Source organism: Carassius gibelio, chromosome B25 (genome assembly GCF_023724105.1).
Source record: "Carassius gibelio isolate Cgi1373 ecotype wild population from Czech Republic chromosome B25, carGib1.2-hapl.c, whole genome shotgun sequence".
In the NCBI taxonomy this organism is placed as follows: Eukaryota; Metazoa; Chordata; class Actinopteri; order Cypriniformes; family Cyprinidae; genus Carassius; species Carassius gibelio.
The window spans coordinates 22,223,153-22,240,358 of NC_068420.1; the positions used below are offsets into that span (position 1 = coordinate 22,223,153).

Below are 17,206 nucleotides of genomic sequence, written 5' to 3' on the forward strand. Positions count from 1 at the left end.
TTCCATAGTAACACTCGTTTACATGTTTTTATTTATATATGACATTTACATAAAAAAAACAATGCATAGCTTCAGGTTACAGGCTTTGAAGAGTTATAATACAGGTACAAACAAACAAGCATTTGTTTTTGTTTTTTTTTTTGCATTTGATTGTGTGCTGCAAGCTGCCACAAGTGAACTTTGGTTCAAACATTTTCTTGTTTAAAATAAAGAAAAAAACAAACTATTAACTAGAAATGCTGAACAAATAATGAAACCGAGGCATGCATCTAGAGGTTTATAAAGTACATTCAGAGTCTGAAGGCTCCGAACATCTCACCTGTGCAATCTGTAAACATGGCCAAGTGTTTAATAGTGCTGTCAAACCATTAATCACTTCCTATATAAAACCTTCTGTTGACATATGTGTGTGTTGTGTATATTATGTATATATAAATATAAATACCCACACATACAGCATATATTTAGAAAATATTTACATGTATTTATATATAAATATAAGATATAAACATAACACTTTCCTGAAATGTATACACATGCATGTGTGTCTATTTATATATACACATTACAAATATACACAGTACACACACACACACACACACACACACACACACATGTAATATGTAAACACAAATGTTTATTTTGGATGTGATTAATCTCGATTAATCGTCTGACAGCACTGACACAGTTTCATAGTTAAGACATAATGCATAATGCAGTGGGTCCTCAAGAAGCGCTCTGATGTCACAACATAAATGGATATAATATCCAAAACTATGACTGATCACCAAACTCTCAAAGAACAACCAACAAATACTGCCGAAAGCACACACCGGTCATTTAAATGGACACTTCAGAAGAAACAAGGAACGCTTCCATACGAGTAAAAACATGTTTTCCTCTGATTTGAAATATTTATGTTATTAGTATGTACAATAGACTATAAAAGTTTAAGAGCACTTAAAGCATCAAAGAGGTTGTACGTGTGGTCCTTGTGCAGATACATTAGTTTTTTTGCGTTTCACTTGTGGAGTGAGCATTAAACTAAAATAAAGACATATTATAAAAATATTGCTTCTTTTAAAGGGATACTCCACCCCAAAATGAAAATGTTATCATTAATCATTTACCCCCATGTCATTCCAAACCCGTAAAAGCTTTGTTCGTCTTCAGAACACAACTAAAGATATTTTGGATGAAAACCGGGAGGCTTGTGACTGTCCCATGGACTGCCAAGTAAATAACATGGTCGAGGTCCAGAACTATATCGTCAGAATAATCTGCCATCAGTGTTTCACCTCATCCATGAGCACTGCTGACACAGAAGAGCGTGGGCAGTTTGAGTCATGTGGAGAGACTAGAGATGTTCCGATACCCTTTTTCTCTTCCCGATACCGATTCCGATACCTGGGCTCAGGGTATCGGCCGATACCGAGTACTGATCCGATACCTGGGTGTATATCTGTATATACAGCTGTATATACTACTAGCCCTGTGTAAATTGCTAGAATTTTTTTATGGTGTGCTTCAGACAGATCCCTCAATAAAACATGAACAAATACATGGTGAACTACTGTATTTATTACAGTATTTTTATTATCTAACATGAATTTGACAGTATTATTTATTTTCTTATGCAAAAAAGAACTTCAAATGCAGCCAAAAATCTAACACCGCAAACTAAAAAAGGTATTTAAGTTTTACAATATAACTGTATAAAAAAACTGCAACAAATAAGTCTAGGAATATAAAAAAAGATCTATTAATCAGATAATCTCTAACAAGTAAAAAACAAGTAAAAAACAAGCAACCATCTAGGCATAATTATTATTATTATAGAGACGTATTATTATTACTGTAGGCTACAACAGTAGCTTTATATATTGTCAATTTACTCATGTAAACCAAACATTTATTTTAATGGGCTGCCATGAAGATCTTTGAGTGTCTGTGTTTATGATATGACAGTATTCTCAAATGAAACGGTAAATTCTCATGAAGTGACGGTTTATGCGTTCGTGTCCTCATGACACACAGCAGAGACTACAAAACAGCGAGCTCTCGCGCATCTGTGCCAGTCACCCACAGAGATGTAGATTTTGCGGGAGTAATATTTAAATAGTATTTTGCAGTTTAATATTCACAGACACTAGTATATATTCGGCTACTGTCTGGAGCCCTGCGTTTTGACTTACACGGAAGCGACTGAACGCAGTTGCCGGTACTGAATATACTCGAGAGTCTGTAACTACCGGTACTACAGAGACATACTGCTAACCACTGATCTATAATATAGTAGCGGCTTCACTGTCTTTTGGCAGTTTAGAATGTGATGAGTGATCCAGTCATATGTAGATAAGGGCTGCTAACGCGTTTTCATTTCTTCTTCGCTGCTCTAAACAGGGGTTGCTTGTGGCAACACAGCACAACTTCCTGTGTTTTCAATGCATTTTGAGCAGCGAAGAAGAACCGTGCAGCGGTTAGGCAAAGCTTGCGGTCATAACTAGGTCTTTTTTAAGAAAATGGTATCGGATCGGTATATGGGTTCATGTACTCGCCGATGCCGATGCCAGAATTTGTTGTGGTATCGGAGATATTTCCGATACTAGTATCGGAATCGGAACAACTCTAGGAGAGACACAGAGGAGATTAACAAAGGAATCGTTAAATAAAGTCGTTATTTTTTGTTTTCTTCTTGACGCTTCATAACATTACAGTTGAACTCCTGATGGCAGATGGACTGTTCTGACGATGTTTTTGATATTTTTCTGGACCTTGACAGTATAACTTCTACACTTCAGTCTATGGGACAGTCACACGCCTCCCGGTTTTCATCCAAAATATCTTCAGTTGTGTTCTGAAGACGAACAAAGCTTTTACTGGTTTGGAACGACATGGAGGTCAGTGATTAATGACACCATTTTAATTTTGGGGTGGAGTATCCCTTTAAGCTTGTTCTAATAAATCTATGAGGGAATGTCTTCAGTACTGAAAAGCTCCTAGACTACAGCACCTGTGACTGAAGAGGTTAATAATACAGGAGATCATGTGCTCAAACTCAAGTTTGCATTACATGCATTATATAAAAAGATAAAATATTAATAAAGAATATATACTGATATTATATTGATAAACATAAAACATACACACCATGACAAACCATTTATCAGTGCTAAAAACGTGATAAATCTCTGACTTCTCCAGTCTTGTCTGATAACTGGATTAGGATTATTAAAAGCCATTTTATAAAGATTGTACTCACAAAAGCAAAGTTCTTCAGAGCTAAACCGAGTTAGAAAATATATATTGTCTATAGACGTTTCCCCATGATCTATTTAATAATAGAAAGGTTTCATTAATTTCCTTCACATTTCCAAATCTGCTGATATTTCCAGGTTTTTCTGGCAGAGGGAAGCCTGTAATGAGGATTAAACACTCATCTAACGAGCATTAATGTACTACAGAAGGGGAAAGAATAAATAAATAAATCAAGGCCTGGAGCAGGTTTGGTCATTAATAATGAAGAAGTATTTCTTATGACATGTAGAGAACAGATAAACTAATAAAACATTCCTATACTTTATATCTCTTTCAAAATATTAGTTAAACTGAATCAAAGCTATTCAACACCTTCTAGAGTTTTAACTTTAAGGAGGTTATTTTGGTCAGTCGTGAGGGAATGTATTTAAAGCTTCATTTTCTCCATATATATATATATATATATATATATATGCATTCAAATGACATATTAATTCAGATTATAACACACAGATGTAACAGTCTTCGCCATGCGATACATATATAAACATAAATACAGGCGAGTTAGGTGAATAACAAACAACACAGATAATACAAGAATAATAAGTTCATTTTGGTTACTCTGCAAAGCTTTACGGTGACCTTAAGCCTGAAAATGAGTGTAAAAGCTTGTTGGCTCTAGATGAGAAGGCACATCTGGTGTTCCTGATCAGAGGAAACTGGGAGAGTTTTGTGCTTTAGAAAGCCACACAATCACACAACTAATGTCTTGGCTAGAAGAGAAGTAAACTATGAAAACGCTGCTTGAGTAAAATACTAGCCGTCAATAAATCAAAGAAATAGATGAACCTCGATGGTTTCCTGCTGATTCTAGGTGAGCAGTCCCAGACGAGCCAGTTTGGCTGAGAGAAACGAGTGGAGCACAAAGACCACAGGCTTCGGCCCCGAGTGGAGCTCAAACACCTGCAAGAGAGACCCAACAAAAACTCATTATTATCAAAACTATTCACCTTTTTACCAAAGAGCCTTTTGGGTTTTACATTATGGGAGGCACTTCTGATTTTGGGCAAGTTCCACTCAAAAAGACTGCAACCATTAATTTAAAAAAGATTATCAGAAGTCATGTTTTGTATATTAATGTGACATGATCTATATCTATAGAATAGCTCTTTTCAGTCCGCTGCATTATTTTCATGTGTCCTTTGTATTCTGATGTAAGTAAATGAAAAAAAAAAAAAAAAAACATACTGTGCATTTGTGGTCTCTGCTCACCCAATTGAATTTACGATATAAACCATGAATAATTGCTGGGAACGCACTAAGAATCTTTTATTTCTCTCCCCAAATCCTCACATCTCTCTCCAAATTTGCTTTCGCACGGATGCTGAAAAATGTAATTGTTATAAAATGTGGACATATATTACTATACAGCCGGTTTCACACTGGGAGTGTGAGGGGTGTGTGAGCGTAACTACAGCTTCACTGCAGCTGCACCACAGTATTCACACTGGGAGCGTTTGCCCACCTAAACGAACTAGGTTACTAACATAACCTCGGTTCCCTGACATACGGGAACGAGTACTGCGTCGAAGACGCATATGGGGAAAAACTCATTTTTTCTCCTGAACTGAAGCCTTATTCAATCACGCAGTGAAACTGCACAGCCATTGGATCGTGCAGTGTTATTAAAACAAACCAATGGCTTGGCAGCGGTGCTGCACGAACCTATGGCAGCGAAGCCCGCCAAAGCCCGCCGAAATGGGCGGAGAATCTGGCTATATATTGCCCGCTTCGCCACAGGAATTCAGGTTACTTCGAATGAAGCGACGACTGAGTTGTGCAGCCTTTTTAGCATGGCAAGGAACGCAGTACTCGTTCCCGTATTTCAGGGAACCGAGGTTACGTTAGTAACAGAGTACGTTCCCTTTCAATACTTCACTCGTACTGAATCGAAGACGCATATGGGAACCCAGTTCAATCACGCCATGCTAAGAAGGGAGGACGACCAATGCAATCATACCTGATCTGCGAAACCAAGATATGACAATAGCAACTAGGAGCAGAATAATCTCAATGAGGTTACGTCTGGCCTAGCCTGATCATCCCGTGTTCATCCCGAGTGCATACGAGTAGAGTTTGAGTCTTGGGCAAAGAATGGCCAAGAGCATGCAAATGAGGAACAAAAAAGGTGACCTTCACACAGGAAGTACCCTAGCATGAAGCGCCGGGACGTCTAGATTATAAAATCTAGCAAAGGTGGACGGCGAGTTTCAACCAGCCGCCGCACAAATTTCTGCCATAGTCACACCACTCCACCTTGAAAGCCTTTGCTTTGAGACCAGTAACCCTTTGGTGCGGTTTCTAAAGCATATGAAGAGCTGCTCTGATCGCCTTATTGGCGCAGAACGCTCTATGTAGACTTTTAGAGCCCTCACTGGGCAGAGCAGATTCAGCCCTGGCTCATCCTCTGTGTTTTGTAATGCAGAGAGAGTGACCACTTGTGCTCTAAAAGGTGTGGAGAGCACCTTTGGCACATAGCCATGCCTTGGTTTCAGGACGACCCTCGAGTCGTTAGGCCCGAATTCTAAGCAATTAGGGCTTGCATGCAAATCGCCCACATGCTTAACAGACGCTAGTGCCAACAGCAGAGCAGTTTTTAGCGACAGGGCCTGAAGGCCTATAGACTGTAGCGGTTCAAAGGGGGCCCCCTTTAGGGCTCTCAGTACCGTGGGCAGGTCCTATGAAGGGACGGTGGGAGGGCAAGGTGGATGAAGCCTTCTGGCACCTCTCATAAATTGGACGACTAAGTCGTTTCTGCCCACCGACTGGCCTGCTATAAGGGCGTGTGATGCCGCTATAGTTGCTACGTAGACCTTGAGCGTGGAGGGGGATCGTCCCTTCTCCAAGAGCTCTTTCAAAAATGACAATATCACTGATACGTCACAGGAGGTCGGGTTTTCACCATGGTCTGAGCACCATGTGGAGAACACAGACCATTTGGTGGCATAGAGGCATCGTGTAGACGGAGCTCCAGCCTGTGAAACCCTTGTTGGACGCATCTGTGGAGATCACTTTCCTTCTGCAAACTATACCAAGTGGAGCACCCCGTTCCAACCATTGCATGTTCCTCCAAGGGGTCAGGGCCGAAATACAGTCCTGACTCACCTTGATATTCAGGCGTCCGTGACACCATGCATGAGGTAGAACACGCGGTTTCAGCCAATATTGGAGGGGGCGCATACATAGCAGCCCGAGCTCCAGCACCGGCGATGCTGCTGCCATAAGAAGCACCTATTTTGAAAGAGGCCGCAAGTCGCTGTAGAGCCACAGCGCGCTCCTTCACCATTGTTGCCCTCATAGTCACTGAGTCTAACACTGTTCCCAGAAACGATATCCCTTGGCTGGGGGACAGCGAGCTCTTGGCAAAATTCACCCTGAGCCCCAGGCATTCCAGATGGCTGGGGAGCACAGTTCTGTAACCCAATGCCTCCCCCTCTGACTGAGCTAGAACTAGCCAGTCGTCGAGGTAATTGAGAATGCTGATTCCCTTCTGCCTGAGAGGGGAGAGAGCCGCATCCATGCACTTTGTAAACGTGCGAGGCGCCAGAGACAGCCCAAAGGGGAGGACCTTGTATTGGTAAGCCACGCCCTCTAAGGCAAATCTCAAGAACGGCCTGTGACGGGGGGGCTTATCTGGATGTGAAAGTAAGCGTCTTTCAGATCCAGCGAAAAGAACCCATCCCCTGAGCGTATTTGTGAGAGGATTTGTTTCAACGTGATCTTTCTGAAGTGCCGTCTCATGAGGGCACGGTTCAGATGTCTTAAATCGAGGATGGGGCACAGCCCGCCATCCTTTTAGGGAACTAGGAAGTAACGGCTGTAAAACCCTGAGTCGCGGCGTGCTGGGGGAACGATTTCTATAGCTCCCTTCACCAGCAGATTTTCCACTTCAGCACGAAGAACGTGAGCGTTCTCGTTGTGCACCGAAGTGGTGACCATCCCACGAAAGGGTGGTGGTCGTCGTGAGAACTGAAGGGAATAGTCGTGTTTTATTATTCCCATGACCCAATCTGATACCCCGGGAATGGCTTGCCATTGTGAGGCCCGGATGGACAGAGGTTGTATTAACTCGAGTCTTTGTCCGCTGTGAGTGTTATGTGATGAAAACTGCTCTTTTTGTGAAGGAGTGTGTTTTTTATTTTTTGCACTATAACAGCGTTTTGCTGTCTGGGCACTGAAAAGGGCCCATTGTTTGCAGCAAGAACAACTTCGTCGACATCTGGAGATGGACGGTAGAACACACGGGGCAGTTTGGGGAGTGGTCCGGCCGTGGCGAGACAGTTCTAGCAGTTCCTCCTCAGTCCCTCCAAACAAAACCAGATCACTCGTGGCAGCTGAGGGACACTGGTCTGGCTGTACAAAGAGGACTGGGGAATCCCCTCTGGGCGGAGAAAACGAGGCATGCGGGGGCTGAGACGGCGTGAGCTTGTTCTCATCCTGCTGCTTTAATCCTCTGACCCGCCTTTTCTTCCTCGCCGGCTTGCGGGAGGAAGAAAACGGGAGGGCACGAGGAGCGAGATCGCTCTCTGAAAAGAAAGCGATTCGCGAGCGCAGAGGCGATATTCATGTTCTCGCAATGAGAACATAAATTCCCCGCGAGTGCTGTGTCACCGTGGGGTTTCCCCAAGTACAAGACACACTCGCTGTGCCCATCATCAGCGTGCAGAGGGGCTCTGCACGAGCTGCAAGGACGAGACGGCATTTGCAACAACGCCGTAGAAAGGCTCTTTTAAATCTCTCTCTCTCTCTCGCTCTCGCCGGATGGCTGCAGGGAAGCGATGAATCTGCAGCGGGGACCGGCAGTCACGTTCCAGTGAGAGGCGTGTCAACAGTGAGCAGTTCAGCGGAGATCAGCGAAGCGATGTGACGTCGTCGTGGAGGAGAAGAAATCTGAATTCCTGTGGCGAAGCGGGCAATATATAGCCAGATTCTCCGCCCATTTCGGCGGGCTTTGGCGGACTTCGCTGCCATAGGTTCGTGCAGCACCGCTGCCAAGTCATTGGTTTGTCTTAATAACACTGCACGATCCAATGGCTGTTGATTGAATAAGGCTTCAGTTCAGGAGAAAAAAGGAGTTTTTCCCATATGCGTCTTCGACGCAGTACGAGTGAAGTACTGAAAGAGAACTACAGGTTTCTTTACAAAGACAACTATACATTAGTTTTTAGAGGTTGGTCCGTTATAAACTTGGATGTTTTGAAGTCTTGAAAGTTTGTTTAAACGGGGATTCGAGTTTAAATGGTAAACAACAAAAACTGCTCCTATAATGTCTTTTCATTCACACACAAATATAGAACGTGCTGTTTATAGGTTATTTTACTTTAATAATACATACTTTTACCCATAGGCGCTTACCCAGATATGCACTATTAACCAACTTCTAGCTCAGTGTGTGTCCATAATCTCCATGTCTATTTCCTATAGACGCTGTCAATGTGCTTTATGTGAATTACTTGTAATTAAGCTCCGTTTTTGTAACTGATCTGGAGAAATGTGAATTATCAGTTGGATTTTAACTATTCATTAGGCTAAGAATGTCAACATGTATTTATGTAGAGCTAAATAAAAAAGTAGGATATGCTAGCTAATATTGTAAATCTTAATCTTTTTCTTGGAAGCAGTCAATATGATTTATACGATTGTTTTGTGTCTGTATTTGTCTTGTGTCCTTCGTTGTAATTTGTGCTTCGTTGTCCGTTTTCGTAACTAAAGACCGGGAGCATTATAATTATTAATTCTATTTTAGCTCATTGTTAAGAATATTATGTTTAAGTCATTATTTGTTATAGATATAAAAAAGAAAAATAATAAAAGATGGGTTTCTAACCGAGGTGAACACGCTGATCTATTATAATATTTTAATTAAGCCGAATGTTGAAGATGTCAGTATGTTCCATGTGCATTTATTGTGTTTATAGCTCTGTTTTTGTAACGGTGGAACTGAAAATAAATAAAAATGCGTAAGTTTGTCACGTCATTCAAAAGTGAACACGTATATTTTACAGAATACAATATTTACTGAATATGAATAATGAATTTCTTATGTATATACTCCATTGTAACTTAAGATCCTCCTGAGTAAGATGAATTGTTTGTTGTGAGTTTAAGAAAATGTTTCAAGTGTTCTGCTTATGGCAATTAAAAATTAAAAACAGGTTGAAATGGGTAGCCTAAATCTTCTATTTAAGAAATGGGTCTTTAATTGGACTTCAGCAATACTTCCGCACTATTAAAGCAGACTTGAAAAATAACAGTTCAGTATACTAAAAGTACAATTGCAGGGCATTTTATTAAGTACATACTAGGGCTGGGCGATATGGAGCAAAAAATATATCTCGATATATTTTGCTATATCTCGATATACGATATATATCTCGATATCTTTACAGGAAAAATAACCCCCAAAAAACTACTGCAAAAACAAATATGGCAAATATTACATGTTAAGGGGCCTATGAAACATTTTATTTTTTTCTTCACCATATGTTTTATTGTTACCTAATTCTGTGTGCATAAATGCATAAAAACAACTTAATTAGTTAAAAACAATTCTTAAAATAGGCTTATGTGAAATGTTTTTTTCCCTTCAGAAATTCTGTGTATTTACATTTTACTGATTATCAAATGAAGGCATAAAACATTCATTTAATTTATCTTTTAATTATTTAAAGGGGATTTACTATTAAAAATAAAACATGGGAGAAATGTTGTGTGATTATTCCTTATAAAATTATGTTCATTTCATTTTAATAGTAGTAGTAGTGGGCTATCTACATTCTGCTGTACAATAGTAATAGATTTCTGTCAAATACTTTTATTTTGACGGGTTTACCTTTACAGTTCTGTGTATGTGATACCACAGTCTATGATGTGATATGAGCTAGTCTTACTCAAATCAAACGGTCAGATGCTCATGAAGTGACTCTCAGTGCAGTTCTGGAGATGTTCCTCATGTGTTCACGTCTTTATTTAGAGAGAGGAAAGACAATGTAATCAGCGCGAGCGTTATGCGAGCTTCCGTGTTTAATGAATGAAGACTCGCTTCTGCTCCATTCGTTGACACAGACACGCAGAACATGCAGGATTCATATTTAAATAGACTTTTCCGGGTTAATATTTGCAGATATTAGTCCATTTCGCGATTTGATGTAAGTGCAAAAAAAAATTTGACCAATTCCGTGACATTCCGCGTTAAACTGTAAATTCCATTTTTATGACTGGATTCCGCGATTCCGTCCGCGTTTCATTGGGCCCTACAGTAGACATCTGCCTGCCGTTCGCCCTACGCCTTAAAACTGAAGTATCTCCATATAATTTTTTTTTTTGACTAGTTCTCTACACGCGAGGTGAGAGGGGACAAAAGCAAGGAGGCGGGGGGCGAGCGAGCGGGGGCGAGCACAGCACAGGGAAGGCAAACAAGCAAAGTGGCAGAATCAGAATATAAACAATATATCGATATATACGATATGTCAAAATCCATATCGTGTTTAAAAAATATCTCGATATATTTTAAATATCGAGATATCGCCCACCCCTAGTACATACATATGAAAATGTATTTGTAGTAAATGTAGCATGAAATAAATGTATTTCAAATAGAAGTATATTCGTTTTTCACTAGGGCATTTACAGTGTAAATGGAAATTACTCCCATAAGTGTCATAAGGCGTAGGAAAAAGGTGGATCCTACAAATTTTGACCAGTGATTACATAACATTTCTAGTCACTCTAGATTACATACATTTTTAGAGACTACACGGACAAAAAAAAAAAGAAGCTATAAACCGATAATAAAATAATGATAAAATGATAAAATAACAGAATTATGGAGGCGTTAATGAGTGAAAGTGTTATAACATCAGGACCAACAGATTTCCATTCATTGAGGCCTGCAGAACTGTATGTTTAGGTCATCCCATCATCACGTGTCTCATACCATCTCTCCCTCTGGAGCACCAAAGTCCAGGTAGAGGTTCCTGACTCCATCGTCTGCAGACATCTTGAGCCGCTCGTATGGGAAGTGGAAGAGCACGGATTCGGCAGATTCCCGCTTCACAGTGAACCCTCTGTCATAGTGCAGGATCAGACGCACATCCTGTCTGTTCAACACACAGCCTGAGGAGCGCAGACACACAGACGTCAACCAACAGAAGCTGAATTCAACTCATCTTATGTTTTCTTTGCTGGCTGGAACTCAGGAAGGAAAGCACTCAATATTTCCAACATTTCCTACTGCCAGCTATTGTTACACTCCACACAGGGGAAAATCAATTTTTCAGTCCAGCTTTTTTTTCCCCACAGTCGCACCTATGGTAAGCTTTACAAATGTAATGGATACAGGCCATTCTCATCCCAAGGCGTCATATACTGACATTTTTAACATTTCGTCAACATCCTACGCACATGGCACCCTATAGCGTCAATATTAGACATAGATAAATATGGGCCACAAGGCCCCTAGCGGTCTAACCCCAACCTTAACCCATAATCTGCGTCTAATATTGACGCTAGAGGGGTGCCATGTGCATAGGATGTTGACGTAATATCAAAAGTGTCAGTATATGAGGCCTTGGGATGAGAACGCGTTAAATGGATATTAATCTTACAAGAACTGGAATAAAGTGTAATGTTACAAAGCATTCTAGCTGATGTTTATCTTATCTTAAAGGGTTAGTTCACCCAAAAATGAAAATTCAGTCATTAATTGACATGAGAGCTCTCTGACACTCCATAGAGAGCAAGGATCCTTACACGATCAACACACAGAAACAGATCAAGGAGATCCTTAAAATAATCCATGTGACATCAGTGGTTCAATATGATATAGGGTGACACGGAGGAGACAACCTTTTTTATTTTTTGAATAAAATTGTTATTTTAGTTTTCTTTGTGCACAAAAAGTATTCTCGTAAAATTACGGCTGAACCACTAATGTCACATTAATTATTTTAACGATCTCCTCGTTATGTTTCGGTACGTTGTTCATGTAAGGATCTCTGCTGTCTATGGGTCAAAGAGCTCTCAGATTTCATCAGAAATAACTTAATTTGTGTCTGAAGATGAACATAGGTCTTACAGGTTTGGAACGAGATGAGGTTGAGCAATTAAATGACATCATTTTCATTTTTGGATGAACTAACCCTTTACAGAAATTGACAAATTACACAGCAGCGAGATTTAAAGGTGCCATAAAATGGACTTTTATAAGGAGTGGCCGCAGTGTGTGAAAACAACCAGCCTATAATGGTAAAAATCCACTCACTTATTGTGTCACCAAATAAAATCATAAACCGTTTCTCCACACAAGCGGTTTCAGAAGACATAGTCGGTGAAAGTCCCGCCCATTTGTGTTGCTCTCTGCTCTATTAGCATATACACAGCCCTAAGTGAGAAGCAGTGGTCCATCATTACTGTTCTCTTGCTGTAGCTGCTGGATAGACCACTGGCCATTAATAGGCCACTGAGGATACGGTGGTTAACTTTCATTTTTGAAGGAAATGTCTCAAAAAAAAAAAAAAAGTCCTATTAATTTGTGCTACCATTTTAAATTTCATAAACGAGGGTCAGTTCAGTGCTGGAGTGTGCAAAGACTGCTTCTGAAAGAGGGATCGAAACCAACGCTTTGAGCGCAAACATCCTGACTACAGGCAAAGTAAGCATCACGCATCCTATTTTGTCTTCCAAAAGAGCCTCCTGGCTCTCTGTAAGGCTAATGTTGCTAAAGCTACCATTGTTTCTGCCTGTTTTCACTAATGCTGCATTCGCATGCTACCGTGATTGTGAATAGGAGTGCGGTAGTTAAAAATTGCTCTTGGAAGCGATGTGAAGTCAGTAACACGGTCACCACTAGTTAAACACTAATACCAGTTGCCCACAAGAGTGAGCTCTTGAAGCTCCACCAGAGTTACCAGATTTTCACAACAAAACCCGCCCAATCACTACTCAAAACTAGCCCAATCAAGGTTTGAGGGAGATCCCCTGGTAAAAATCACATTCTTTCACACGGTTTCAGTAGGATACCCCTGGTGAAATTTGCATAAATATCTGTGGGGTATTTAGAGATAAAACTTCACATACACACTCTGGGAACATCAGAAAACAATTAAAAATATTGTATCAATGCATTCTATGGTACCTTTAATAAAACAGACTCATTTTATTGCAGTTAGCTTGATATGGTGCTTTTCAGTCTTTAGTTACCATCAACTATTAAGAAACATTGCAAAATATTATGTTACATTACTAAGATTTAATCATCACCACTTATAGGTTTTGTACATGTTCATTTGTGTACGAGGGCTGACATTGCGAGGCAGCGTAGTCATGGGTCAAAACACCGCTCTTCTGTTCCGATCAAAATATTAAACAGGTTCTCCCCACTCAGTTATGCACCCACTGAGAAACCTGATGAAAGTGCTCTAGTTATTGGTGATTCTATTTTACAGAACGTGAATATAGAGACACCAGCCACCATAGTCAAATGTTTACTCGGAGCCAGAGCGCCTGACATCTTGGCAAATTTAAAAGTACTGGCTAATGCTAAACGTAAATACAGTAAGATTGTTATTCATGCCGGCGCTAATGATGTTCGACTTCGCCAGTCGGAGATCAGTAGAAATAACATTAAAGAGGTGTGTGAACTTGCAAGCACGATGTCAGACTGTAATATGCTCTGGTCCCATCCCTGCTTACCGTGGTGATGAGATGAATAGCAGATTGTCATCACTCAGTGGCTGGATGTCTAAGTGGTGCCCACAGAATAACATAGGTTTCATAGACAATTGGACGAGCTTTTGGGGCAGACCTGACCTGTTGAGAAGAGATGGTCTTCATCCCTCCTGGGGTGGCACCGCTCTTCTCTCTAGAAATATGGCAAATAGTCTTAGTGATTATACTTGACTAACTGGGGCCCAGGTCAGGAAGCAGACAGACTGGCTAAATCGAGCGTCTGCTAGCTGCCTCCCGTCACAGAGGTCAGTTAATTCTCAGCACATAGAGACTCTTTCACCTATATATCACACTATAGAGGCTATGTCTGTCCCCCGAACTAGAAAATTCAAAAATGTCCAAACAAAGTTAAGATGAACAATTTAATTGAGGTTCAACAAATAAAAAACAGATGCAATACGGATAAACAAATGATAAAGCTTGGCTTATTGAATATCAGATCCCTTTCTACGAAAACCCTTTTTGTAAATAATATGATCACTGATCATAATCTAGATGTGCTCTGTTTGACAGAAACCTTGCTAAAACCTTATGATTACATTATTTTAAATGAGTCCACCCCCCAAGATTACTGTTATAAACACGAGCCTCATCTAAAAGGCAAAGGGGGAGGTGTTGCCTCAATTTATAACAACGTTTTCAGGATTTCTCAGAGGGCAGGCTTCAAGTATAACTCGTTTGAAGTAATGGCGCTTCATATAACATTATCCATAGAAACAAATGTTAATGATAAATCCCCTGTTATGTTTTTACTGGCTACTGTATACAGGCCACCAGGGCACCATACAGACTTTATTAAAGAGTTTGGTGATTTTACATATGAGTTAGTTCTGGCTGCAGATAAAGTTTTAATTGTTGGTGACTTTAATATCCATGTTGAAAATGAAAAGATGCATTGCTATTAGCATTTATAGACATTCTGAACTCTATTGGCAGTCCCTCCAGAAAAATGCAGATTTTGTTTTGTGATTGTTGCAGGGAAAAATCCTTGATTTTGCGCACGTTTTCTTTAAAAATGCGATGGAATATGCGGGATATTTTTGCAATTTTATGTGAAAAACTGCGGTTTGATGAAAAAGAGAAAAAAATTTGATTCCCAACACCTTTTTCTCACTAGGCTACTATCTTAATGTTAAGACTAATTTCTTATTACTTCCTATGATAAGCGAGCATACTAAATCACAGAATATTTAAGTTGCAATCTCTTACTGCAATGTAAATTATTTTACATACCACTAATATAATTACAGAAGTTTTTGGTACTGTTCTGTAACAAAAAAGTGCAATCTTACAACTGTAAAGTTGCATCAACTTCTGAATGAAACTACAACAGTGTTAGTAGCCTAGTGAGAAGGGGGTGTTGGGGGAATCACCTTTTTTCCTCTATTTCATCAAACCGCAGTTTTCGCAAGTCCTCGTAATATAATTTGGCTCCACTGTCATGTAACAAATCGGGAAACTGCTTCGCGCGTTCTTTTGCGCATATTTTGGTTGACAAATAAGAATGATTTGCGCGCTTCAAGTTTCACCGCGGGGTTTGCAGATGATGTTCATGTCACGTAATTACGTCACTTCATAAGGTTCCCATGGCAATAGGGGGAAAATGGCGCTTTTTACTTGTGTGAAGTAAACACAACATTTTTCAACTTTCTGCTAATATATATGTGAGTTTTTGCAATGAAAATACAGGGATTATGAAATCAGGCTAGCCCCGCATATTTTGCTTTCTGAAATCGGCAATTTATGCTGCAAAAGAGTGGCGTATTTGAAAAAATGCAATCCCCGCATAAATGTGCGGCCTTTGGCTGATTATGCATTAAATCAGGTGATCACATAATCACGTTTTTCTGGAGGGACTGTATTGGGGTTAGACAACATGTTTCAGGACCTACTCATTGTCAAAATCATACTCTAGATTTAATACTGTCACATGGAATTGATATTGATAGTGTTGAAATTACGCAGCCAAGTGATAATATCTCAGATCACTATTTGGTTTTGTGCAAACTTCATATAGCCAAAATTGTAAATTCTACTTCTTGTTAAAAGTATGGAAGAACCATAACTTCCACAAAAGACTGTTTTTTTTTTAAGTTATCTTCCTGATGTATCCAAATCCTTAGCATATCCAAAACCTCAGAATAACTTGATGTAACAAAAACTATGGACTCTCTCTTTTCTAGCACTTTAAATACAGTTGTCTTTACGCTTAAGGAAGGTTAAGGAAACCAGTATGACACCATGGTATAATGAGCATACGCGCACACTAAAGAGAGCAGCCCGAAAAATGGAGCGCAGCTGGAGGAAAACAAAACTACAGGTATTTCCTATTGCTTGGCGGGAAAGTAACCTATCCTACAGAAAAGAATTAAAAACTGCTAGATCTGATTACTTTTCTTCTCTTTTAGAAGAAAACAAACATAACACCAGATATTTATTCAATACAGTGGCTAAATTAACGAAAAATAAAGCATCAACAAGTGTTGACATTTCCCAACATCACAGCAGTTATGACTTTATGAACTACTTCTAAAATGGATACTATTAGAGATAAAATTTTAACCATTCAGCTGTCAACTACAGTATTGCATCAGACAGTGCTCTTTAGACCCCCTGAGGAACAGTTCCACCCATTCTCTACTATAGGAGAGGAAGAATGTACCAGCAACATGTATGTTAGACCCTATACCATCTAAGCTCCTAAAAGAGGTGCTTCCAGAAGTCATAGATCCTCTTCTGACTTTTATTAATTCCTCATTGTCATTAGGATATGTCCATAAAACCTTCAAACTGGCTGTTATTAAGCCTCTCATCAAAAAACCACAACTTGACCCCAAAGAACTAGATAATTGTAGACAAATCTCGAATCTCCCTTTTCTGTCCAATATTATATCCAATTATATTCCTTCTTAGAGAAAAATGGTATATGTGAGGATTTCCAGTCAGGATTTAGACCGTATCATTTAGTACTGAGACTGCTCTCTTTAGTTACAAATGACCTGCTCTTATCATCTGATCGTGGTTGTATCTCTCTATTAGTTCTTTAGTTATGGGATTTTAGTGCTGCGTTTGACACAATTGACCACCACATTCTTTTGAATAGACTAGAACACTTTGTTGGCATTAATGGAAGTGCATTAGCATGGTTTAAATTGTGCTT

At 39.8% G+C, this 17,206-nt stretch overlaps 1 protein-coding gene across 1 annotated transcript in view; it reads right to left on the bottom strand.

Annotated features, from left to right (window-relative positions):
- LOC128014363 (beta-2-syntrophin-like) overlaps window positions 1-17,206 on the bottom strand; it is a 39,412-nt gene continuing 22,206 nt past the window's right edge. The window contains exons 6-7 of the mRNA XM_052597932.1: window positions 11,255-11,433; window positions 1-4,221 (exon numbers count right to left, since the gene is read on the bottom strand). Of these exons, the coding sequence (XP_052453892.1) occupies window positions 4,129-4,221; window positions 11,255-11,433 (272 nt within the window). The 3' untranslated portion in view covers window positions 1-4,128. The remainder of the gene's footprint in view (window positions 4,222-11,254; window positions 11,434-17,206) is intronic.